The 27,454-nt window shown below is 40.9% G+C and overlaps 1 protein-coding gene and 1 long non-coding RNA gene across 5 annotated transcripts in view; one reads left to right on the top strand and one right to left on the bottom strand.

The window, feature by feature from the left end:
- Nucleotides 1-11,159, top strand: part of LOC310848085 — a 28,840-nt gene extending 17,681 nt beyond the window's left edge. Inside the window, exon 4 of the long non-coding RNA XR_014566145.1 lies at nucleotides 10,688-11,159. This is a non-coding gene — a long non-coding RNA (uncharacterized lncRNA). The remainder of the gene's footprint in view (nucleotides 1-10,687) is intronic.
- The window catches only part of UQCC1 (ubiquinol-cytochrome c reductase complex assembly factor 1), a 44,483-nt gene continuing 23,622 nt past the window's right edge, over nucleotides 6,594-27,454 (bottom strand). For all 4 annotated transcript variants that reach the window (XM_083746661.1, XM_083746662.1, XM_083746660.1 and 1 more), the window contains 3 exons: nucleotides 11,172-11,249; nucleotides 10,240-10,353; nucleotides 6,594-8,040 (listed from right to left, as the gene is read on the bottom strand). In XM_083746661.1, the coding sequence (XP_083602787.1) occupies nucleotides 7,906-8,040; nucleotides 10,240-10,353; nucleotides 11,172-11,249 (327 nt within the window). In that variant the 3' untranslated portion in view covers nucleotides 6,594-7,905. The remainder of the gene's footprint in view (nucleotides 8,041-10,239; nucleotides 10,354-11,171; nucleotides 11,250-27,454) is intronic.

The raw sequence follows: 27,454 nt of genomic DNA, 5'->3' as shown, positions 1-27,454 counted from the left end.
TGCATTCATTTTAATAAGAACATGAGATGAGCCTGCTGCATCAAGCCAATTGGCCATCTCATCCATCATCATCTTCTCCTAGTGGCCCAGCAGATGCCTGTGGGAAGCCCACAAGCTGGATTCAACCAGAAGAGCACTCTCCACTCCTGTGGGTTCAGGCAACTGGTACACAGAAGCATTGCTATGGAAGCAGAGCAGATCCATCATGACTAGTAGCTATTGATAGCCCTCTTCTACATGAATTTGGAAGACCATCACATTTAAATACTGCTTCTGAGCACAAGCTTCTGCCTCTTTCTCCTCCTTTGTTGCCACCACAGGCACTGTACTCATCATAAAGGGGGCTGGAGCTGCAGAATTACTAATGGTGTCCTGGTGATATGACCTAGCCTAAAAAAGGGAAGCCATATCTAGAGGCATGTTTGCCAGGTGCTACTTTGGTCAGGATGGCTTTTGTTAGGGGAAACATCATTTTAATTTCTAAGCCTTCCAAGTCCACCTAGCTTATGGTCAAACGAGACATGAAATTTGGAGATCTATGATTAGATTCCTCCACTGCTATAATGATGATGATAATAGTCCCACTAGTGTGGTGGTAATGGGGGTGCAATATTGTTGGGGTTGTGGTGCTGGATCAGAGAACTTAACCCTTTCTTCCATTTTTCTCTTGGCTTGAGGCCAAGCTTGTGAGCTGAATCAGCCTTGCTCTTCACCCAAGGGGAGATAGAGGCAGTAAGAAGGAAGGGCTGCAGGGTAGGGTGATGTGGAGAGCTTTGTTGCCATGCTGCAAGCAAGAGGAGAGGTCAGATCCAGCCCTGCTCACTTCAACACAGCAACAGTGTCAGGGACGAAGGTACAGCGGGAGAGCATAGCAATAACTCTGTCTTCTTCCTAGGGCCATTTTCCCCTATCCAGTGTTCAACAACCTTAGGTCCCCAGATGTTGTTGGGACTACAACTCCCATCAACCATCACTGGTTAAACTGGGTGGAGTTTATGAGAGATGTGGTCCAACATAAGCCAAGGACCCAAAGTTTAAGAACACTGCCCTAATGAAGGTAATTGAGTAATTGATGGAAGCAGGCTTGGAGAGTAAGTAGATCCTGGCTTTGCTTGTGAGTCTGGCAGGTATAAGAAGAGATGAAGGCAGAGAGAAAGAGAAAGCAAGCAAGCAAGCATACACCAATGTAGCAGCTTGGAGCTTCCCCATTGAATTGATGCTAGATAAATAGATATGCATGCAGTTGTGAGTTGCAATATTAAAATATTGCAAAATCCCTAATGAGAGGAAGAGAGTCCCAGCCGTGAAGGAGATACGCACTGCTCACAACATATTGTTAGACATTTTTGCAAACATCTGGGTGTGTATAGTTACAGCCCTGGTGGCACATTCGAAAACAGTATTAATGAGGATAATAATAGTAATTAGAAATAATAGGCAGTATTATCTACTGCCCTGCAGTCACTGCTCTGCAGTGATCCTCTTGGGGTGGTCTTGACCAAGTTTAGCTATGATTCCTGCATTGTAGGGGTTTGGACTAGATGACCCTTGGGGTCCCTATGATTCTATGTGATAAAAATTATGTGATTAAAAATTAGGAGGAAGTACATGGTGGCTAACTATATGGGATGTCTTTTCTAATGTTGGACCTATATCAAATCCCTACAATAGCCTACTTTGCAGGGTTGTTGAAACCAAGCACAGAAAGACTGTACAGCACCATCAAATTCAAAGTACAAAAAACGCCCAAAGAAATTAATCTATTGATATGGTTTCCGGTTATGATAAAGCCCTTTCTACTGGAACTTTCTAAACAAAAACTTAGTCACACCCTCTGATTCATTTTGAAAAGTGCTGCTGTGTGAAATTAGTATCTGCCTGTCATCTTGGCAAGCATGCAGTGACTATTTATTTTTCAACTACCTTCTCGGTAGTAATTGCGACATCAACCTTCCCCCCAACCAATTCCCGTTCCAGGAAGCTTTGAGGCTATTTTATCACAAGAGAAAACATTTTTGTAGCCAAACAGTGGGATAGAAATCTTCTAAATAACAATAAACGTTTGAGGGGAAAACTTAACTACATATACTCATATTGGAACCCTAAACTTAAAAGGAAACATTCGTCTAAAGTGAACAGACATGGGAGCACAGTTGAGTGTACTGTCCACTGACTGCTGTAGGAAATGGAACAGGCTTGCTTCAAAGACATGTTGCAACAGACACCTTTCAGTTATAGATTGCAATTGTTTGCACAGGAGGAGGTATGATGCATATAGCGCTCTTAATGTGCCAGCTGTTTCATGATCTCCATTTTACATGCCTTCACAGTGAACCTCTTCCTCTATTCTAATGAGATTAAATCATAGAGCCTTATCTAGATATCTAAGCAAATTCATGACTATGCTAGGATTTGCCCCCAGGTGTTGCAGAACCACCTACGGTCAGTGTGTTGGACTCAAGCTGGAAAGACTAAAGTTCAAATCCCCCACTTGGTTATGAAGGGCCCAGCCTTTTCAACCCCAAACCCCTGTCCAGGCCATCAGAGCCTTGTGCTAAAGCACTCTTGGTAAGGGAGAAGGACAACATGCATTTGCCTCAAAAGTGTGGTCCTCCCTGGATCTAGCCTGTCTCTAATATTCCCTTCTGGATCCAGTGGGTGGTGGCTGACAGAAGCAGGTACACCTGGAGAAAATAGGTTATCTAGATATATTCAACTTTCAGGCCTGATTTTGCCACCAATGCAGCCTTGGTTGCCCTGACTGATGACCTTTCTTGGGAGAAAAGGGGACTGTGACCCTTCTTGACCACTCAGGAACCTTTTGACATTATTGACCATAGTGACCTTCTGGAGGGACTCAGGGAGGTGGAAACTGGAAGCACTACATTATAGTAGTTTTACTCCTACCTGCTGAGTTGCTACCTACTGTTGCTTGGCCCCATGGCTTTTGAGCTGTGGGGTCCTGCAAGGGTCCATTATGTCCATTATGTATATGAAAATGTTGAGAACTGTCTCCCAGGGATTTGGAGCCTGGTGCCATCAGTATGCTGATGACATGCAGTTCTCTCTCTCCTCTCCCCCATTCCATGACAAGCAGGAGAGGCTGTGATGGCTGGATGGGGGTCAATAAACTGAGGCTGAATCCTGACAATGAGGTCTGTGGGTCTGGGAATTAGGCACAGCACTCCCCCTGAAAGAACAGGTTTGTAGTCCATCACTACTTCTGGATTCCAACCTGTCACAGGAGTCTCAAGTGGCTTCTGTGGCTAGGAGTCTAGCCCAGCTTGGGTTGGTTCATCAGCTATGGCCAATCCTGGATTGTGATAGCCTGCTTCAGTGGTCCAGGCTTTGGTGACCTCCTACCCAGACTATAATGTGCTCTACGTGGGGCTACCCTTGAAGACAGTACAGTGGTACCTCGGGTTAAGAACTTAATTCGTTCCGGAGGTCCGTTCTTAACCTGAAACTGTTCTTAACCTGAAGCACCACTTTAGCTAATGGGGCCTCCTGCTGCTGCTGCACCGCCACTGCAAAATTTCTGTTCTCATCCTGAAGCAAAGTTCTTAACCCAAGGTACTATTTCTGGGTTACTGGAGTCTGTAACCTGAAGCGTCTGTAACCTGAAGCGTCTGTAACCCAAGGTACCACTGTATGGAGGTTTCAGCTAGTGCAGAATGTGGCAGGCAGGTTGGGACAGCCCAATGGAATCATTGTCTTTAGAGCAGTGCACTGACTACTAGTGAGCTACCATGCCAAATTCATGGTATTATTAGTATGAGCAGATAAAGCCCTAAATGGCTTGGGACCCAACACCAGCCATCTTGGCTCCTATACTTAGCAGGGGAGACCCTGTTGGTGATTACCCGTGAGAGGGCCTTTTTGGTGGCAGCTCCCCATTTGTAGAATGTCTTCCCTAGTGAGATCTATCAATTTCCTTCATTATTAACTTTAGGAAGAATTGTGAAGCATTTCAGTTTACTCAGGCATTTGATGGCTGAAAGACCTATCCCTGTCAACCCCAAAATTATTGGTAGCTGTAGGGTTCCAAATATTAGATGGCTCACTGTCGGACTGTGTGCTGTCTTGGGCCCACTGTAAATATGTGAGACAAATTAACAATCTGTGCAGTGTTTCTTGCAACCCAATTGTCACAGGAGCCTACCAATCAGTAATCACACTGTTCAAAGTTGGAGTTAACTCTCTTGGCTGGGGCAACTGTCAGATGGGTGACATATAAATTGTTGTTGTTAGCAAATACATGATCTCTACAGACTTGGTTGAGTGTCAGGAATAATGAGCAGAGCAGGCATTCCCAGTGGTCTTGCTCCATTAAAATTATGGAGTAAATTAATGAAAATTAGTTGCTGAGACTAAAAGTCCCCACCTCCTCACAGCCGTCTTAAGACCCCTTCTCTCCAGGGATTTCCCCAAGCAATCAGAGACTACGCCTGCAGGCAGCTAACCTTTCCTCTGCCCTTTTCATGCCTCTTCTGGTTCTGGGAGAAAAGAGGGGATCTTGTCAGCAGGAGGGGGAGACACCTATGACTCTTCACCAGCTTGGTTCATCTTTGCCTCCCGCCTCCCTCCTCTTGCTTCAGCCTCTGCCTCTGATTCTAGACTTCTCTCTGCCACAGACCCTCCCTGCTCACTAAGCCCTGTTACCTTCTCAGCTTCCAACCCCTCCTCTTCCCACTAGTCTCCCTCTGACCACTCATCATTGTCCCACCACCATTCCCTAGACTCTAAGCCTTCTTCCCTTGGTCTTTCCCCAGCTGGTTCCTCCTGTCACTCATCTGTGTACAACCAGTCCACGTCACCAGTATCTTACCGTCCTCTGTTGACTGCAACTGTACACTGACAGCCAAGATATCACTCTCATGGTTCATTTCTCTTTTGCCTCCATTTGCAGCTCAACAGCCATGCGTCATTTTCTGGGGCCACAGAATATTAATATGGATCTAGAACTTGACACTCAATTCACTGAGAGGTACCAATATTTGAGTAGCCAATAACAAAACCAATGGTATTTAAACATGCTGAGGTCAGGGTCCCCTGGGCTCCACATGGTCCCATGGCTTAGAAGTAAGACTTCAACAATTCTAGACTGTAAACTGTGTATCTGATGCATGACAGCTTTGTACCGGTGCATCCCAGGCCTCCACTAAGGTTGGCTGGCAGTATTGTACTCCCATGGCATTGCCGGATGACAAGACAGTCCTGGGTTCAGGAGTGGGGGTTAATGTTTAAGTGAGTATTTTGAATATGAATTAATGTATGTAGCTTTGTGCCAAAATATCTACCATTACTTTTTCCATCTATTCCAGGAGCAGCAAGATACACACAGTAAAGTTTATTTTGGTCCTAGGTATACTTCACTCCCATTAAAAATAAATTAATCAGCAAATTCCTACACAGCTAAGCCTTCTTTTATGTAAATACAACACAGCTGTAATGAATTACAAGGTGTTATTATCTCTCTCACACACACTGCATAATACTTCTCACATAAGAGGTTTTCTCTCCTTAGCTCAGTTTGCAACAAAAGCATCTTAAATAAACTGAGAAAAAAATGTTTGGTTTGTAATGTTTTCACAGAAGTGGAATATACCTCACACATATAAAGTTTCTTTATATGACTCATTTTATAACAAGTTAAACTGAGGAAGTTTGCTTTGGGGAAAAAAATAACAAATTGACTTTTTTTTGTACAAAGAAAATTGGTAGCTGTTGCTGGAGCAGAGGCCTAAGGGTACATTCAGAGCAGCCAGCTTGTTGCACTTCATTTCATTGTAGTTTTGTTCTTTCTCGTCTTCATACTAATTTGCACACATCGCCCATGCATGCCTGCTTCCCGAGCTTGGAGTTGGGGCTTTGGTTTTCAGTTTCCCACTAACACATTGAATTTGTAGAGTTACCAGTGTACCCAGACACCCCCCTCCCCCAACAGAATGAATTCAGTGTGTCTCAGCAAGGGATAGTGGTGTTGCAAGCTCTTAAAAGAAGCAAATTTCCATTAATAGGTACACAGGTGCAACAGATTGAATTCAACACTTTTTCAAAAAAATGCAGGGATTGGGTTGGTAACCTGTGACAAATGTTGTTAGACTCCCATCATCCCTGATATTGGGCAATGCTGGCTGAGGTTGCTGGGAGGGTTGAAGGCTCCCCATTCCTACAATAATGAATGAGGAGAGGAGCAGGACAATTACCAGGAAGGCAGCTAAGGTGAAACTTCTATGAAAGCCAGTCATTGAAAGACGTCTGCCTTTACTTAAAAGAAGTACAAGCTCCTTTCATGCAACCACCTCCCCAGGAATAATAGCACTAAATAATGCATTTTCTAGTCCACCCCATCACATAATTATCTGCCAGTTGCAAATACTGCTTGCCATAAGACTGCTTGCCTGGATGCACCCACTGAAGAGCAGGTTTGTGTGCTGGGGTCATATTTGAGTCTCCCCAAGAGGAGTAAACTTGACAGCTCTTTGGAAGGTATGAGGAAGAGCACAGACACATGCATAGACCTGGTTAAGCATCAAAAGCCAACTTCTGTGAATGCGCATGCTGCACAAAATGAAAGACTTATTTCTATATTGTTTTCAGTACATTTATTTGGATCAAATTTTAAAATGTGTGTGGAGAACTATTCTCCAGGTTTTCAGCAAAGGCATTACATGGTAAGGAAAAACATGAGAATTGTTTCTCGGCTTACATGTTGTACCATAAGAGAAACAAAATAGGTTGTGCCTCTAGAATGGAATAATGCGCTAACCTCCTTAATGCAGCACATACAAGGGCTGTTTTGAAGCGAATGAACTCTTGTTAGTCACATAGGATCCTGAGCCACTATTTTATAAAGTGGTGACCTGAGCAAAACAAACCCAAGAATAGGAAATGTTGCTCATACTGCAAAAACCTTCAGAACACAGTTTTGAGACATGGAACCCTGAAGTGTTTTAGTCACAAGTCTCAGGCCCAAACCAGCTTGACATGACAAGCATAATGTGCAGCTTTAAAAAATGCAAATAGCATCAGCTAGGGTGGGGCTGACAATAATCAAGATTGCATCAGGCATGGAGGAGAAATGTAACACCTTCCTCCCATGCTGTAATCCTCAGGTAAATTTCTCAAATGCAGATGGAACATTCAGTGGAAAGAAATTCCCAATTAATGCCAGCCGATGTTCTGCATTTTTTAAAACCTGCACATTAATATCATGCCTAGTTTGGCTCTCTGCCTCCATGGGGTCATTAAAAAAGAAACAAAAACTCTTCCATCTATTGGATCATAAAAACTATTACAGTGGCAAGGAAGGAAACTGTCCTTCACTATTTGGATCAGCTTCATACTAACCTTAGTTGGGAAAGGGCAGGCAATCCTTTCAAAAACTTCCACATTTTTTCAAGCTTTGGAATTCTAGTTTCTCATTTGTCCCAAGACGCACAATACTTGTACCGAAGAACGTCTTTCATATCCATGCTTGTGCTTACCAGTTTTATGGAAGACAGAATTATGGTATGTTTAGACAGCTGATCCCCTCTTACTAGATGAAAAGCATATTGCCTGTCACTTTGGTAAACTATTTTGCTCTCAAGAAAAGGAAGCTCCATTCAAGAACCTGTGTGTTGGAACAGCCAGATAATGGAACTGAGAGGGATTCCTGAAATGAACTAGCAGCATTTAACCACAGATATAATACTATAAAAGTAGCATGTTAATATTTCTAAGGTGAAAATAATTACAAAAAGAGTTCTAATCACTCTTTCAAACAGCAAATACAGCATTTATTCCTTTCTTTCCTGGAAATTCCCACAGTATAAATCAAGTCTCACTTCCAGGAATTGTTCCACATATAGAATTAAACACAGTCAGCAGCAAACGTTTTCAAGCAGGGTGATGAAGATTTCAGAGTCCTTCATCATTATATGTGGGTAAAGCAGGTTTCACGATGCTTTGAGCATTTGTTTCCACAAGGGGGCGCCAGGTCACTTCACCAGACAGCAGCAGGTCTTCTCCAGGAATAGCATCCAGGTGCTGCACCTGACAACCACAACAAAATAATGCAAGTCACCCAAGAGAGATTCTAAATATGATACCACTCATCAGAAGTCTACCTGTGCAACCACTAAGGAAGAGAGGGAATTTGGGGTCTCATGGTATTTCAGGTTAAAAAAGGTAAAGGACCCCTGACAGTTAAGTCCAGTCACGAACGACTCTGGGGTTGCGGCGCTGATCTCACTTTACAAGCCAAGGGAGCCAACGTTTGTCCACAGGCAGTTTTTCTGGGTCATGTGGCCAGCATGACTAAGCTGCTTCTGGCGAAACCAGAGCAGCACATGGAAACGCCATTTACCTTCCCGCTGGAGCGGTACCTATTTATCTACTTGCACTTTGATGAGCTTTTGAACTGCTAGGTTGGCAGGAGCTGGGACCAAGCAACGGGAGCTCACCCCATTGTTGTGGGGATTCGAACCGCTGACCTTCCGATCGGCAAGCCCTAGGCTCAGTGGTTTAGACCACAGCGCCACCAGGTGTTAGTAAGTAAACCAGACATTTGTAAGATAAATAGGTAAAGGTAAAGGACCCCTGGACAGTTAAGTCCAGTCAAATGTGACAATGGGGTGCGGCGCTCTTCTGTCTTCAGGCCAAGGGAGTCAGCATTGATCCAGACAGCTTTCTAGGTCATGTGACCAGCATGACTAAACTGCTTCTGGTGCAACAGGACACTGTGACGGAAACCAGAGCACACAGAAATGCCGTTTACCTTCCCGCTGCAGCGCTACCTATATAGGTACTTGCACTAGCATGCTTTTGAACTGCTAGGTTGACAGGAGTTGGGACAGAGCAACGGGAGCTCACCCCATCGCGAGGATTCGAAGTCTACTGATGATCAGAAGTCTAAGGACTGACCTGCTTCTCTCCACCTGGTTTGGGGCGGGGCCTAACAGGCTCCATAAAGGACTACTGCTGCTGCTGGGCAGAGAGGCCTCTGGGGTTTTTTTGGTTTTTTTTAATTGCTATTATTTTTTATCTATATCATTTTAAAATTGTGATTGATATTAACACTGTATTCTTAGTTTTAGATTTTATGATTTATGTGGAAATTGTTTTCCATTTGGTTGTGTACTTTTGATGTGTTCTATTTATTGTTTATGACTTTTGTTATGTTGGTACTTATGTAAATCTTGTCATGTTGTAATCCGCCTTGAGCATTGTTTTAACTATGGAAAGGCGGCATACAAATAAAATGATGATGATGATTTCTCCAATATGCCTTCTTGGTCCAGGTCCTACACTCTAACCATTATGCCAATTGCCTGTGTGCAAGTGATTGGCATCTAGAGTAACCAAAACCACAGATCTTATTCTTTATATATCAATTATCATTTATAGTGGTAGGGATCATTCAAATGCCATTTTCTTTTTGCTTCTATGGGTGGTTTTTCTTTCTACAAAGCAAAAACTCTTATCTCATTAAAATGAATATATCTCATTTTGGTTTAATGATGTTTGCAACCCCCCACCCCTGCAAAAATGCTTTACATTTAGAAAAGCATTTCTACTGGGTATTAGGGTACTGAAATATATGGTTAGTAGGATGGTAAAATTATTGCTAGGTGTGACTGGACAATTTCCATATGGCTTTGAATCTTTGTTTGTTCTATAATTGCCCTTACATGAGCCTATGTAGGTTGACAAAAACTTGATCCCTTAACCACAGTTAAGGAATTGGAACTATGTACCGTATTTTTCTGTGTACAAGACAATATCCCTTTAGTCAAAAATTGGAGGTCATCTTATACACAGATTTATACAATAAATACTGGGTGAGCTGACTGGAGAAACAAGGCTGCTCTGAGGTGCGGTGGATCAAAAAAAGCTCAACAGCTTTTGGGGTGATTTCCCCCAAAACTGAACAACTTTAAAATAATGATTTCTAAATTTTGGGCTCCCTTAAGTAGGGGTCGTCTTATACATGGGGTCGTGTTATACATGGGAAAATATGGTATTTCTACATGCTTTCCCCTGGTTAAGGATTGTGTCAATGCTACCCATAACCATGTTTGAAAATAAGTGCCTGTAAACTAGTGTTTGAAACAGATTTCAAAGGCTTAACAATGGTTAAGGAATTGGGGTGTATGTGTGAAGAAAGGCCATTATTCCACAGTTGCAAGTACACCAAGCATGCATATTGTTTGAAATGTAGTGAGAACATCCACATTATAAATAGTTGCCCACCTGCTTGCGTATATATTCCACCATTATTTCCAGCTGCCTTGGGTCTTCACAATGCTTGTTGAACAGATTTCTCCAGATGGCTGCTGCAAGTACATGATCATCTGATAAAATTCCCTAAAACGAAAGAAAAACAGCAAATTGGGAAAATGTAAACACTAAATAGGAAGTGGTTTCAGACCTTACAAATGGCTATTTAGCTGGACATTCCCTCTAGACTCTAAAGTGTAGCAATGTACGAATACAGCTTCAAACTTTCCAATAATAACAGTTTAAATGTTATGCTTTTAAACTAGCTTTTTATTGTGTAGTTTAATTGTGTGTAGATATTTTATAATTGATTTTATACTTGTAAACAGATCGGAAGCCGTTTTGGCTTGTAAGTGGCATATGAATACTACTACTATTACTGCTTTTTTATGGTGTGTACACTGCCTTCCTTTATTGGTAGGAGAAGACAAAGCATCAGAGAATTTATTAGCAGAGGAAAAACAAGCAGCAGATATAGTGATGAAACCAATGAAAACTTGAGCACAGTTCTGAGAAGCAGATTCAGTAGCCTCAGGGATCAGGTGCTGATACTCTATATTTCAAAAAAAAGTAAACAAGTTGTACAAAAGTCTGCATAAGTCACAAAATCTTTACCCAGATTCATGCTACCTATGAACAACACATTCCCCACTAACATGCAGCACGATATGGGCAAAAGACAGCTCCCTTATGACCACATCGCACTCCCTAGCTTTAGTCAATGAGCATCATTAGCAGAAGCAGAACAAATTAGCCAAGACAAGCAAGTATGCACAAACACACTTCCATTGGAATAATCTCTATGGTTTGGAAAGCACAGTATATTCAGCACAGAAATAATGCATCTTTTTTGTAGTGCATAATATGCACCTGCCATTTGTCTTGTCTGCATACATTAGTATTACCTCATCATATCCAAAAATAGCTGCATAGAAATTTTCTGTCATGCTTCTCATACTCGTTTTCAGGGCAACAGAATCAATCTGAAAAATAAAACAGCAGTCAGTAGTAGTACTGGGGAAATCAGAAGTGAGCAGTTTCTTGCTTATCCAACCCACATCTAGATAGAACAGAACAAGCACCCTTGTTGGCCAGGGTTTGGTGGAAACATGTCTGGATAAACGAATTTCACAGAAGAGCCTTGGAATACATAAGGAAGGAGGAAGGTGCATGTTCAGCACCACATTCTGCATGTAATTGCAATGCATGGGCAATATACTACTAAACAAAACTAAGGCAGGAAGAGTATCTTCCAAATATGGCTCCTAATATGGCAAGTAAACTACATGAAGCCACTTGGAGAACTCAACATTGACAGGGTGGGATACCTGTGGTGGTCCTGATTTTGCTAGGCTACAACTCCCACCATTGCTGACTATTGGTCATGATGGCTGGGCCTGACAAGAGATGGAATCCAGCAATGTTTGAAGGGGCAGCAGATTACTGTTGGGCCACCTTTTACTATAAGTAAAAGGGAGACCGAGCAGAATTTGAATGTCTAGCCCCCAAAGATCATGCTGAACCATCAGTTGCTGAATCTGACACACAAAAGAAAGCTATGAATAACACCATACACAAATCTGAACACTTTGATAAAAGAAACCAGTACTGCTTCATCAATGATGTCATCAAAGCCCTATTAATATGCATATAGCCCTGCGGTTACTGCCTTGTAATAATTTCCCCCTCCAACAGCTAATTAGTTCATGTCATACTATCAAACCTATGGCTTATATATAGTCCTCCATTAAACTGTTATCCTTCATAACATTATTTTTATAATACACGCATACAGTGGAACCACAAGGAAAAAGTTCTTTTATGTCAGTTACTCATATTTTTCCATTTATATAAACTATGAAAATTCATGCATATATTTTATAGGCCATCAAGATTTGGTCACTGGGCTATTACTGAATGTTTAATGAAAAAAGCGCTAAATAGAAGAAATCACAGGGTTAAATGATGACTGCAACCTCTGTAATGACTTAATTAAATTTTTATTGAGTACATAAACTATGATGTCACTTTTAGCCAACCAGGCTTGTACTTTCTAGGCATGTCAGAGACCATGGCTTTTCTCAATAGAACATACTCCTAAATAAGCAGCATTTCTATACTCTAATAAGGGGGAGCAGCTCTCATGTAACACACTCAATAAATTATCCTTCCATTTTTAAAACAAACAAATTCCATGAGTTATAATATATTTGCCATGCACTTTTTATGACATAATAAAAATGTTACCTTAAGGATTACTTAACACATACTACAAATGTTACAGCAGGCAATTGCAAGGGGGCAAAGAAAATAAACAGCACCATTACAGGGACAGGTCCTGGACTTTGTATCCCTAGGGGAGCAGCTCACTATATAAAAGCAAAAAGCAGCAGCTTTAAGAAAGAGATTAATAAGGAGATAACAAAGCTAAATAAACATGGCAATAAATAAAAATATGACTCTTACATTGGGGGGGGGCAGTATCCTGGATAACATCACGTTTTTTAAGAGGGCTATCGCAGTATTTGGAGGAAACTGGTTAATACTAGAGAAACACCATCTCATTAAAATAAGTAAATAAACTTAAAGAAGGGTTCTTTAGAAACATTCTTTTCTCAATCCCGTCTTCCCAGCACTGGCAATTCTCAACACCTGGCTTTCAATAGAAATGACTTCACTGACTACAAGCTTGTCTCAAGTGTCAAGGGCACTAGAAAAGTTTAAACGGCTACTCAATGCTAATGCTGCTAATAGCCACTGGATTTCTCCTGTAAATTTAAGCTCCTTCACACTTTGTCAAAAAACAGACCTTGGACTCCAGTACCTGCTTTGGTTCAAAATAGACAAGGATTCTTAGGAGCGATGAACAACAAATACAGTGGTACTTCGGGTTACAGATGCTTCAGGTTAAATACGCTTCAGGTTACAGACTCCACTAACCCAGAAATATTACCTCGGGTTAAGAACTTTGCTTCAGGATGAGAACAGAAATCGTGCAGCGGCGGCACAGTGGCAGCAGGAGGCCCCATTAGCTAAAATGGTGCTTCAGGTTAAGAACAGTTTCAGGTTAAGAACGGACCTCCGGAACGAATTAAGTACTTAACCCGAGGTACCACTGTAGTAGGTGTATGGAATCTTCAGAATTTCACCAAAGGGTATATATTAAAGGTTATATCCAAGAATCTCATAGCAATTTTGGAGTATACCTGCATATAAGATCACTGAGGTCTATTTAGTTTTGAAAGAAGCCATTTAGTCTTAAGCAAGTCACTCAGAAATAAGTTCCACTAATTCACCTGGACTTACTCCTAGGTAAATGTGTAGAGCTCCAGGGCTTAAGAACTATTCCCAGTCTCTCAGCCTAAGGATTTCAATGGCACTCATTTAAAATTTATTTTTGTTTCTTAGCAGTATGGTATCTATCAAGGACAATATTGAGGGACACCTTAGCTGCATTCAGGCATAGCAAGATCTCAAGCTCTCATGCTTCCCCTCCACTGTCTTCTTCAGGCATGGCTGTAAGGAGACTGGAAGCTTTCCCTTCCACTCTGTATTAACTGTCTTTTTCCTTCACAACTAAATGTGAACAAAGTGTAGTTAACTTTAACTATGGTTTATTGAAATAAGCCACCTTCAAACCCTGGGCTACGAAGCTGGTTTCTTTTAATACACCATAGCGAAGTTTAACCACAGTGTAGGGTTCTGGTGCAATGCTAAACTGCTGTTAATCAAAAATAGAAACAAAAGTTTCCTATAGCTTCCTCGTGATTGTAGTACCAGAAGAGGGGGGGGAGGGGGAAGCCTGGGAGCCCAAGGACTGTTATGGATTGTTCCTGTAACAATAAAGAATAGTTTATTGATACATCTGAATACAGTGGAACCTCAGGTTACATATGCTTCAGGTTACCGCCCCTGCTAACCCAGAAATAGTGCTTCAGGTTAAGAACTTTGCTTCAGGATGAGAACAGAAATCATGCTCCGGCGGCGCAACAGCAGCGGGAGGCCCCATTAGCTAAAGTGGTGCTTCAGGTTAAGAACAGTTTCAGGTTAAGTACAGACCTCCGGAACAAATTAAGTACCGTATTTTTCGCCCTATAGGATGCACTTTTTCCCCCTCCAAAAATGAAGGGGAAATGTGTGTGCGTCCTATGGGGCGAATGCAGGCTTTCGCTGAAGCCTGGAGAGCGAGAGGGGTTGGTGCACATTGACCCCTCTCGCTCTGCAGGCTTCGCGGACCTCTCTGCAAGCAGCTCAGCGCGTCCAGGCTTCGCGGACCTCTCTGCAAGCAGTGGAGCCCGGCGCTGGGCTCCCACTGCTTGCGGAGAGTTGCCTGCATGCTGAAGCCTGCGCGTGCTGAGCTCAGCGCGTCCAGGCTTTGCGGACCTCTCAGCAAGCAGCGGGAGCCAGCGCTGGGCTCCCACGGCTTGCAGAGAGCTGCCTGTTTGGGGGCTGGGGTCGGGGGAAGCTCGGGCCTCCCCCATCCCAGCCCCGCGCCTGGGGAAAAAAAAAAATTCCCCCCCTTTATTTCCCCCCCAAAAAACTAGGTGCGCCTTATGGGACGGTGCGTCCTATAGGGCGAAAAATACGGTACTTAACCCGAGGTACCACAGTACAGTGTTTTATCAAAGTTTTCACCTAATGTCTTCTGGTGTCATACATTTGTCTTAACCGTTTCAATCTCTAGTCACATTACAATGTTTGCCCATAATGTTTGTTATATTTGAACATTGCATTTGTAAAAGTGAAAGTTTCATATGTAGCCTTGAAATATTGTCATATACACTGCAGGATTTCCCCCTCCTCTCTCAAATGTAGAGGGATTTCTAGATCAAATAAAGCTTAGCTCCCCTTAAGCGCTCCTCCTACCCAAGGCATCATATTCATGCTTGCCACAAAACAGTTAACAGTTAAATATTTTCTTGCCAATATTTTAAGAGTGCAGAAGGTTCCAAATTGCTGGTAAAATAAACAATGCCAGACTGTGAAAACTCCTGGCTGCCATGCTCTCTGATGTTAACAAGAGTTCCTTTATTACTATAACCTTTCTGAAGTGAATAAAAATTACTTCTCTGCCCTACTTCTGCCCTCAACTAAAAGGAAAAGAAGGAAAGTGAACCACAAAAAAGTTACACAGTAAGATGTCGAGAATCCTGGAGGATTCTTAAGTTTTAAACATTTGTTTATACGTTATGTAAACACATTGTACCCTTGTTGCAAAACTTATGTCCCACCTATGCAAGAGTTTCTGCAAATCTCCAAAATGTTTGTTCAGTTCCGCTGAAAAATATTATGTGCAAAGGACCCTTTATGATAAAGTGTTCATCTGCTCTTTAGCTGTGTTCATCTTTTGGCGGTATGTGATTCTTAATTTGTAGCAAAAAATGCCACAACAAAATAAAGATTGCCAGTGCCAAAATACCAAGTGCGTTTTATTTGCTGGGCTTTCTTAACAGGCCTCAAACTTGCACATTTGTGGTTCAATCTAGCCAAGTTTAAGCACCTTAAAGCACTGCAGAGTTTGGTGACAGAGTTAAGCACATGCTTAATATCCCATTAAAATGAATGGGACTGGCAGTGAGAAGCACAGAGTGACAATTCATAACATCTTTGAGGGGAAGGTAAGATAAGAGTACACATGGCTAAGCTAGGAAAGTATATCATCATTTATCGGGGAAAACAAATGAGATAACATTTATGATAAATTGGTTGTCATTGATTCACTTGCAGAACCAACTGCTTATACTTAAAGATGTTATAGTTAAATTACTTTATGGCCTCAGTTTATAGATAGGGGATATAAGTGATTAGCACATAACAGTGACATGTAGTCTTTTGCATGTTATCTGGATATCATTTAATGATATGATATACTTTTAGGCAGCTGATTGATACCACCACCACAATTCCAGAGAGAAGGATCATCTTCCCCAGCTAGTTTTCTTAAGCAATAACATAATTGAGCTCAAGTGGTTCAGAATACAGCTGCAATTTGCAAGTTTGTTCTCTCTCTCTCTCTCTATCTCTTAAAATACTCTGCTGTATAATTTACCATATGTTATCTGAACATCATGGTATTTGCTGACAAATGTTTTATTTAACAGTTGAGATTTCTATGCCATGTTGTATTTGCTGGTATTTAATGGTGTGGATGAAATACGTATAAGCAAGAGGTGGGCAAATAGTGGCTTGCAGGTAACATCTGGCCTGCAGCAGCTTGAGAATCACTCAGCTCCTCCTACGGGCTCATTCCTGGGCCGCTTTCAGTGGACAAGGGAGGACAGCAGCCTCCTTCCTGTTCCCTTGTAAAGCTGGCCTGTCCATTTCAAAAATGAAATCCAGAAGCTAACAAATGAAAAGCATCAGAACACAGGCTAAATTTCATATCTCAACCTAAAATTCAAAAACCATTTTCAAAATCTGAAGAGCAGAATTAGAGATTTTGGCAAATGCTGTATATTTGTAATACTTGTTCTAGGTCTCTACAGGGTTATAACACTGCAGCAGGTCCCAACCCATCAGTTGAAAATCTATTCACTGGTCAACAACAAATTTGTTGTCTGTGTTTTTTCAGTTGATTTAGGATGAATCTGATGCGCTGAATCCAAAAATCACATTGGTTTTGCTCAATCAGGTCAAGTTTTTGAGCTATGGCTACATGTCATTTTTTTACGTTTTTGTTCACATGTACGCTTATGTGGAGCATTTTAGAAGAAGTTGGTGGGGGTAAAATGCCATGTCGAATAATTGTTTTGATTGGAAATGATTATTTTAATGACAAGAAGTATTCAGGTCCGATAGTTCTGGGTGTTTATGTCGAAAAGGGATCAGTTTGAAGTCATAAAACCTCGAAATCTTCCATAAATTGGTGCGGCTGGGATCAACAGAAAGAACCGGAGCAGCCTCAAGTATCCTGATCTTCAATCAGCACGTTGTCCTGTAGCTCATTGTGGTGAAATTCCAGTGCCTATCTTCGGAGAACTTCCTGACATTAGTGACGAAGATCCCTCCAGTGTTGAAGGACATGAAGAAGAAGAAGTGGTTCTTGAAGATGATGCTCCACATCCATTTTCCCAAAAGGAGTTGAATGATCTAGTTCGCGACCTCAGCTTGTCAAAGGACTCTGCTGAACTGTTGGCATTCAGATTGAAGGAAAAAAACCTCCTCTCTGACAGTGCTCGCATCAGCTTCTTCTGCAACAGGCATCAAGAGTACCTCCGTTTTTTCTCGGAAGAGAAGGACTTGGTGTACTGTGCAGATATTGCACAGCTTCTGCTCAAGCTTGGAGTGCCACAGTACGAACCCAAAGATCAGAGACTGTTCATTGACAGCAGCAAGCGATCACTGAAATGTGTTCTGCTACACAACGGCAACCAGTTTGTCTCTATACCCCTGGCTCACACTGAAGGAGAACTATGAAGCGGTGAAGTATGTGCTGGAGAAAATTGGTTATGATCAGCATAAGTGGTTTATTTGTGTTGACCTGAAGATGGTGAACTTTTTGTTGGGACAACAGTCTAGCTTCACCAAGTACCCATGTTTTCTGTGCATGTGGGATAGTAGGGACCATGCTCAGCATTACACGAAGAAGGACTGGCCTGTGCGGGAGGAATTGGTGCCTTGCAAAAAAAGGAATGTCATCAACAACCCTCTGGTGGACAGAGACAGAATACTCTTCCCACCGCTGCACATCAAGCTCGGCTTAATCAAGCAGTTCACCAAGGCTCTGAACAAGGATGGTGACTGCTTGCTTCACTTACTTGTGCCAGGCTTTTTCAGGATTGACCATGGAGAAGTTGAAAGCTGGCATCTTTGACAGTCCTCAGATCTGTCAGCTCATCAGAGATCTAGAGTTTGGAAACTCAATGAACGAAGTAGAACTGGAAGCGTGGAAGGCATTTGTTCTGGTAGTGAAGAACTTTCTGGGCAACAATAAGGCCAGAAACTACGCAGAACTTGTCAACAACATGCTGACTGCTTTCAGAAACCTGGGCTGCAACATGAGCGTCAAGATGCACTAGCTATTTTCACATATGGACCGGTTTCCTGAGAACCTGGGTTCAATGAGTGACGAGCAGGGGGAGAGATTCCATCAGGACATGAAAGAGATGGAGACCAGGTATCAGGGTCGCTGGGACGCAGTCATGATGGCTGACTACTGTTGGACTCTGAAGAGAGACCTCCCTGCCGCTGAGCATTCCAGGAGTTCCAAGAAACAGAAGTTCAAGCCCTGAAGTTTGAAAAATGGTGAAGCAACATGCAATTCACATGTACTTACCTTTATCAATGCCCACCATTCAGTTTACAGTAAACCTGACCTGATGGAGAGAAACGGATGCCATTTCCTGATTCAGCAGTGCAAAAATACCCTAAATCAGTTGTAGAAATCTAGACAACATTCAAAAAGTAAAAAATTGTTGTCCAGTGATCTAGAACACATCCTGCAGAAAAAGAATGGTGAGATCTTGGAGTTTGGTTAGCTATATAAATGAAGGGGCAGCTATGTTAGGAATTTAAATGAACCAACAGAAGTAGTGGGATGGATGCTGGGAGGTAATTTAATGATATCTAACAGAAAGTGGGAAAGTGCAGTCGGGATTAAAGACATGCAGACAGACACACAAACACACAAGCAAGAGAAACAATACATTTGGATGTCAAAAGAAGTTGAGAGCACAACTGGAGAATTGGAGAAATGCGAGACCTTAAGAAATAATGGGTTTAAAAACTTTAGAAAGGAAAAAGAAGTAGCAACAAGGGAGGATGTGGAAAGGCAGAGATATGAAGAGCATCATATGGACAGCAGATTGATTGAGGCACAAAAAGAGTACTATCAACATTGAATGACAGTATGGCTGAGCTCTAGGAGCAAGATCTTCTCAGTCAATATAGTATGAGACTTAATCTCATGAGTTTAAGGTTCAAGCCCTGCGTTGGGCAAGAAGATTTCTGCATTGCAGGGGGCTGGCCCCTTCCAACTCTTAAATTCTATGATTCTACAAAAGTTCACAAGAGGGAGGGTCATGGCACTTTTAAAAAAATGAATCTGAGGGCTCAATCATGATACCCTGATGCTAAATCAGGAGAACCCAGGGTGATCAGAAGCAGTATGTGGAACATCACCTCATAGCACCTTCTAATGTGGCTATACCTCTGTCATAGTTTCCCATAATTTTCAATGATGTAAATTCTATTTGACCTTTCATAGACAAGTTACCAATGAAAAGCCCTTTCACACTAACCAATGAGCTACCCACTACTGTTTATACCAGCCCATCTTCCCACCACTAGCAACTGACCTTTTGAAGCATGGAATCTGTTTCATACAAATATGTGGCTTTGGGTGGAGGCAATTCCAAGAAATCTATATAAGCCACCCTCACTATACTGACTTACTGACTGAGATGTATTGGCACTCCTAATGAACATTATAGCCTCTGACCACAAGTAAGAGAAGAGTAGCACAAAAGACAGAACTGTAAGAAGTGGATGTTTGGAATATAGTCTATGAGCCTACAACTCTCACAGTCCCCCTCCCCCTTTGCTTGGTCTACTATCTCCTGCAATTCTGGAGTTGGAATTGCCATTCCCATAGTAAATATACCCAATAGAAATCTGCAGTGAAGTGAGGGCAGATCTGTGGGCTTTGACTGGCATTTTTGGTATAAAAAATAAAAAACCAAGGCTGTTTGGGCTAAATAGAAGAGACTGATGGAAGCATTTTGCATCCAGGGGACCTTTACCTTTTACATGCAAAATCTAACACTGGATTAGTTTTCTGTGCATTCATACAGGCCCTACATCTGTAAAATTGTGTATGCAGGACCTGTTCTCATCTCTCACCCAATGTATGAAGGTTGTGGGAAAGTAAATGTGCAGAGCTCAGAGCCAGCTAGGGTGATTCTGATTTCCCTCCAGGGTTTTGGTAAATGCATGAAGAATAAGGTAAGATCTTGGGGCTAATTCAAAGAAGAAAACCAACGAATGAGAAATAGTTTCCATACTTTGTCAAGTTGAGAGAAGAACTCGAATACTGTATGTTCAATAGTGAAGATTTGTTTATTGAATTCATACCTCACCTCTCCTCCTGAAAACTCAGGGTAGCAAACATACCCACATTTCAAAAAAGAATTCTAAAACAGTTAAAGTATTCTAAAAACAGCTACAGTTAAAAATATGATTCCATCCAGTGATCTCAGGGTTGTTGCAAACAGTATTCTTTAGTATTCACCAAATGCCTGGGTAAACAAGAAAGTTTTCAAATTCCTTCTAAAAATTAATGATGGAGAGAGAGAGACACGCCTCAAAGTTCTACCCCAAAATGGACTTAATTCATGTTCAGTTCACCTGCAATTATGGGAACTGCTTTCAGATGTAGTTCTGAGATTTTAAAAAGAATTTTGTGAACTTGGTTAAACCGAACTAGTTCATTCCAAGCACCGCAAATGGCCAAATTCACACAAGCAGTCCCCCTGCCACTGTTTTAAATGAAACTATGTAGAAGTTTTTTATGCACTCTATTGTTCATATGCAGTGACTCACTGCATGGGTCCAAATGTTTCCCTTGTTAAACTTACCCTCCTTTTGTTTGGGGGGCTGAAAACTCTCCAGATATGTATTGCTAACTTACCACATGGAAGGATTTCCATAAATTTAGCTGGAGTTTAAAGTCACCGTTATCGCATTGTTTCTGTGCATTAGTCTGGCCTTTCACTGGGATCAAACATGAGGGAACACAGTGACCATGTTTTCCTTGACCATATGTCAAGATTGTTGGCTTATCATATTTACCAGAAATGAGCAGTGTGTTCCTGCATGCTGCCCAACTGTTCCTATTTCACTGCTATGCAGCATGAGCAGCAGAAACTAGAAGCCTCAATTAAACATGGCTTCCTATGCTGTCCGAACCCTGGACCCTAGTCTGTTGCTCTTTAAGAAGACAGCAGTTTCAAGCTTTTAAAAAATGGCATGGTAGAGAGCAACAAACTAGGATCCTGGGTTGGATGTAATGGGAAGCCAAGCTTAATTGCGGCTTCCTGGTGTTTTGCTCCTCCCTTAGCGTGAGCAAGTGAGAGCAACTGGAAAGCATGCACTAGCACACTGCCTGTTTCTGATAAGCCAGCAATACTGGCTTACTGTGACATGTGAATTAGGCAGTTTGTACTCTCTTGCTCATATAGAGAAAAGTAACAGTACTATCAATTAAGTGGTTCTGGGTTACATTGTTTGGTCCTGTGATAATTATCCATTCAGACTGATTTTACTGATTCCTTTCCTTCCTATCATTGGATCTGTTTGTAACCAGGAGAGATCCTTCTGAATTGGAAGTGTGGCATCTATGAAATAGATTAAGACTGTGATTTGTATACTAACCTCTAGTGCCATTATAGTCTAGTGTTACTATAAATTAATCCTCAATGTACTGGTGGTGGGGGGAAGAGAAGAAAGAAAGAAAGAAAGAAAGAAAGAAAGAAAGAAAGAAGCATGAGTTTTATTTCAATTAATTGCAGAACATCAGGTAAGACTCTCCTTTTAGCCGCTCTGGTGTAATATGAAGTAATCCCAGTAAACTTCATCTGAACCACTCCAGAGTAACTGAATATAGAATAGGGGCTACTGTGTATAAATAGCTCTACCTAAAAACATAACAAAGACTTCATTGTACTCCACAGTGCAGGGCCAATAAATGAATTCAAGAGACACTTAGATGTGTTTCTGGAAAAGGAGGGGCCTGAGTGGTCTGGTGGGAAAGCAGGAAGGTGGGATTAAGTTAAATTAAAATGCGGTTGGCATGTTGGGCTGGACGGCCTCTTCCTGCTCCTATCATCTTGTACAGCTTTTAAAACAGGCTCAGCTACAAATCAGGATTTTACACTGAACAAACAAGTCTTGTACGTTGTGGGATAAGAGCAGCACTCCAACTTGAAGGCAAGGTTTTTGTTAGAAAGATGTTTGCCATTAGGAATGCTTATTTCAGATGTGATTTTAAGTCATGTTTTCCACAGTTTTTAAGTTTCTGTATAGAAAGTGAGAGCTTTGAAATTTTAAGCAGAAGATAAGATTTCTAAGGACTGGGGCAGAAATAAAAAATAACTAGGGCTTAGGGATCAGGAACAGGTTGTGGGATTCTTTGCTTCCTACTTCTCTCTAGTTTGGTATTGCATGCTACAGCCATCAATCTACAGATGCACCAAGATTCTCCATATGTGTTCAGAAGCATTATGGGGATCAGCTTAATGGGGGTCAGTGAATTCAAGAGACTCACTTGATAGATTTGGGGGGGATCAAGCACGGTGGGGGGTGCAGAGCATGCACAATTGCATAGCAGACTTCCAAAATCCTAGTTAAAAATTTACATCAGCGAGTAGCCTATAGGTGCATTCAAATGAACATCTCTCCATTTATTAAGCTGAGATATACAAAACCTTTTGCCCATGCAAGAACTCCTTCATAGCAAACAGAGTCTGAACCAAGAAGACTCTAATTAAACATGGTTTCCCATTTTGTCTGAACTGGGAAACTGTATTTACAATCTTTTGGAACAAGACAGAATATTCAGTTACAATGTGAACATATCAGCTTAATAAGCAAAGATGTGACAATCCAAACCAGGCCTATAACTCACTGAGCGACATATACGAACATCTACCATTTATTTTAATCCTACCCATCCCTGGGTTCAGATGTTTTGAAAATGAAAAGATGATTCAGGGTTTTTCTTTTTCTAGAAGCATCTTAACATACTAATTTATTTGTTTAGGTAGAGCATTAATTTGTGTTTTCAGGTTCCGTCCCTGGCTCTCACCTACGAAAACTACTGAGCAGCTGACAGATTAGACAGTTCATGCCTATAAAATGCAAGACAGACACAAGAGCAGAGCAGGATCAAAAGGAAATCTTTTATCGAGCCTAATGTTACTAGTAATACTTTGAATCACTGCATCAAGCCAATTTTCATGCTTGTTTTTAAGTTTGGTAGAAAAGTCACAAGTGGAAAAATTAAGTAAAGAACACTGGTTAGCCACAAAACTGGACACACCTGGCTGCATAACCACCAAAAGAAACTGACTTCATTAGTTCTAGGGGCAGGAGAGTAAAATTTATATATGAAATCTGCCTGCACCAGTAGAATTGCTGAGGCCAAAGGCTTTCTTTCTGTTTTTACAGCTGTGTCAAGTTTTGGGTCTCAACTCTTGCCAACAATCAAGAGTGCTGAAGGAGCCCAGGTTAAAGGGTCCCAAAACTTTGCAGCTGAGATTCAGATTGCAACAATTTTAACAACTAGTCTATGAATTAATACACCATTTAAAACAGGGGATAAGCATAAATTTGAAGTGAAAATGCAATGGATTGCATTGGTTCAAACCATGATATCCTTACATCTGTAATACCAGATGGCATGTTCTAAAGCTAAACAAAGCCACCAGATCTGAAATATATAATTTTAACATCCATTTTCTCTACACATTGCCAGCTATGAAAGCAATGTTTCATTGGCCTTGCCAAAATATTATCTAAGTTTTATTTTCTTCAGCATAGTTATCTTTCAAAAGTATTTCAATTAACTACAGACCTTTTTATAATTTCTTCATAAAGCTTTCCCCTAAATGGGGTTTCTTTGTAAAAGTATAGCTGACCTTCCTTGTGCCTGTTACTTATACTGCTGTATCTATATGCTATGTTAGTATGAAATTACCGATTTATGCTTTTGTATAGAACTCAAAACGGATAGATCTCAAATCAAAATTCTGAAAGTCGAAAGTCCTTCTAACTTTGAGTAAACAAGTTTCATAGGTTGAAATCCCCCTTTTGGCCTAGAAAGGTATCATCAACGTTCTGGAATGAGCACTCATTGCTTTGAGCTAGTTTACTTTCTCTGCCATGAATTCTTAACATAAAAGTGAGTCCTTCTGTTTTAAGGAACATCATTGTTTGGGTCAGCAGAACAAGAAAACTATGGAATCAAACTTCCTTACAAGCTAATGATAACAAAAATTCTTAGGTAATATTAATATAATTAATAATAATTGCACTTTTCTATATGTGAAAAATGTGTATAAAGCAAACAATGACTTCACATGTTTTATTCTGGCCTTCGTATACAGCTTAAGAAGCCAGTGCCAGATATCTATCTACAAAAAGGAAGAACTTAGAACTTTCGGAGGCGGCGCCTCCGACAATGGCGGATTCTCCCTGATTCAGGGGGCGACAGCTCCACAGAAACCGGGTCTTACCGCTGCAGCGAAGCGGGGACCCTTTCAAAAATCGCAGACGGAAGAAGCCTGTGACCGTGGGACTCAGCGGGCACCATTTGCGCCCCTCTGTTTGGCAAAGGAGCTCTACAAAGGGCTCCGGAGTGAGACGGGGGTTGGTGTGGTGCTGAGAGTCAATCGCTACTTCTGTGGAGTGAAGCTGCACAGCCAAAGTCGGAGAGCGCTGTCCTTTTTCCTATGCTAATTCGGATTTCAAATAACAACCCGTGAGTAGGACAATTGAAACTTGTAGACCAAAATTATACCTTTGAATTAGAGCCGAGACGGGAAGGTGTAAAAATAGGAAGTCCGCCTTCTGTTCTTTGTAGAAAGATCAAAGCAAAGACTTTATAAGCTAAAAGCCGTAAATTGACAGCCTGGAATTTCCTGCTCTTTTAACTACCAAATCCCCCCCTAGACAGCAGGAGGATAGGGGGGAAACAAATCGTGACTTTGCAAATCCTGCAGAGAGCAATTTAAGAAAATAAGTCTTCACTGTTCCTAACCTGGGGACGGAATGAAAGGAAAGAAATTGTCGGTGGTGCCTATAACAGGAATATAAGAAAACTGACAGATAGAGTTGGAAGGAAAATAAGTCATATGCTGCCTTCTGCCTGTTTGCTTTAGATTGAAAGGAAACAAAATATCTGAAAATCGAAAGTAACTTTTATTTTCCCTTGCTGGATACACTGTAAAAATGGAGGCTGAAAAGTAACTACCCCTCCTAGAGGAGATCTACCAGTGCTTTTGTTTTATTTTACAAAGAGAACATAGCAGCTGAGAAAATCAGACCGTGGGACCAGCTTTCTGACCTTGACAGAATGATGAGAGAGGAAGTTTTATCTCCCCTGGACAAAATATATGATGTGCTGCAACAGATGGATGAGAAAGTGTCTCTTATGAATCAAGAGACGGCATACATTTTAGTTGCAGTCAACAAGGAGGTGTACAGTTACAGAAACTGCACAACAATCTACCCAGGATATTGACTTAGGGCAAGTGCATGAGGTTATGAATGTATCTCATAAGACACAGAGTCTCCAAGTTTTACAGGATCAGAAGCTGCAACATTGGGAGATGGAATTCGTAGGACACTGGTTAAATTGTGGACCTAAGAGAGTTATTATCTTGGGTGTGAAACAAGTGGAAGATTATCTTTGGAATGACTACCCTTTGGATTACAAACTAAACATTGGGGAGTGCAACACTGGGGAATGGGACAATTGGATAAAAGGAGATTAAGAATTTTACTACATAGAGTCCTCCAGAGACTGGCTCCCCAAAGAGAAAGAGAAGAAAATGCGAAAGAATACAACAGGGAACAAGGATTTATGTAACTACAAACAGAAACAAGAAAACTCGCAGAGGGGGCTTGGAAGTGACTTGAGGGCCTCAGATATTAGAACACCGGATTGACAAGGGTTAAAGACTTAAGGACTGATATTATCCGGAACCAGGAAAAGGGACGCTGGAGAAACTTAAAATGAGAAATGTTTTTGTAATAAATTTTAATTTATGGAATTAGTGTAATTCTAATGAAATATTAAGAGATGCTGGAAAGGAAGTAATTGGCTTTAGTAATGGTTTAAATCTAAGAACTTTAAAGATTTGAGGATAAGATAAATAAGGGTAAGACAAGTGGTATGAATTTGCTGAATTAATTTTAAAATGGAATACAAGGAGGGAGGTGAGAGGAAGTCAGGAAAATAAGTAAAAGAATGCTGAGAATTTGAAAGGAGAGATTTTTATTTTTTTATTTTTCTTATTCTTTTGTTTTTTGTGTGGAATTTTTGATTTTTGATTGTTGTAATTTTTCTTTTTTTGTCTTTGATGTTTACTTTTTGTTATCTTTGTGGTCTTTTTTTCTTGAGAAAACCTAATTAATATTATTATAAAAACAAAACAAAAAGGCAAGAACTTAGGGCTTTACAAATGTTATTCAATCTACACTCTTTTAATACTACTCCATTTTCTTCTTTATTACTAACCCATAACTGAAATAAAGCTTGCAGTAGTTTCAACCACACAAAGTCTCATTATAGTTAAATGATCCTCTAAATTAATTAATAAAGCAAGTATAATAGTTTGCAAAAAATCCCTATTAGCAGGGCTGGGGAACCAGAGAGTCTTCAAAAATGTTGGGAGTCCAACTCCCCTCAGCTCCAGCCAAAATGGTCAATGAGCAGGAAGGAAGGAAGCTGGAATCCTACAACATCTGGAAGACTTCAGCTTCCTCATCAATGATCCATAGGTTTGCAGTATTTTTTCTTGTACAAGTATTTTTATTTCTCAGATAGGAAATAGCAATGTTTTGAATTTTAATCTTGGCTACATTTAGAGATGCAACACTTCCAGAGATTTTGAAGCCATGGAGAATAAGTGCTCTAGAATCTCAAAACTAAATCAAACATCACCAGAAGGAAGCAAGGAGCAATTCAAAGAAAGCTAGGCCATGTATAGTCTTTTCATCATGATGGCAGCGCTCTCTAGATTCAGAAATGCATAAGGAATTTGTGTGCGATATATGCCTACGGTTTACTCAGGAATAAGGCACTCTACTGTAGACTATCTGATATAAAAATAACAATATTAAACATCCTTTTCTTAAAAAGCATATCACTCATTCAAAGATAAAAAAAATATTGCATGAGAAATTTTCTCCTTATAGTGTTCCCCAAAATTTTCAGTGTTCCCTCTGGAAAGTTATTTTAAAGTTCTTGAAAAAATATTTCCGTGTTTTCCCCTAGGCCTTCACATCATTAACTATGAGTTGGTAGAATTACTACTGAGAAAGTAAAACTGAATACCTTATAAAAAATATCCCATGGCAATGCCAGGAGGGTTTTTTCTTTTTCTTCTTCTTTTTGCCTTCCCTTTTATTACATGATGGGCTTTGCCTTTTAAATCACATTGGTGAAACTGACCAAATCGAGCATATT

Source organism: Podarcis gaigeae (assembly GCF_964106915.1).
Source record: "Podarcis gaigeae genome assembly, chromosome: 6".
NCBI classification, from domain to species: Eukaryota; Metazoa; Chordata; class Lepidosauria; order Squamata; family Lacertidae; genus Podarcis; species Podarcis gaigeae.
Note: the sequence above shows the minus strand (reverse complement) of the source record. Positions and strands in the feature narration are given on the sequence as shown.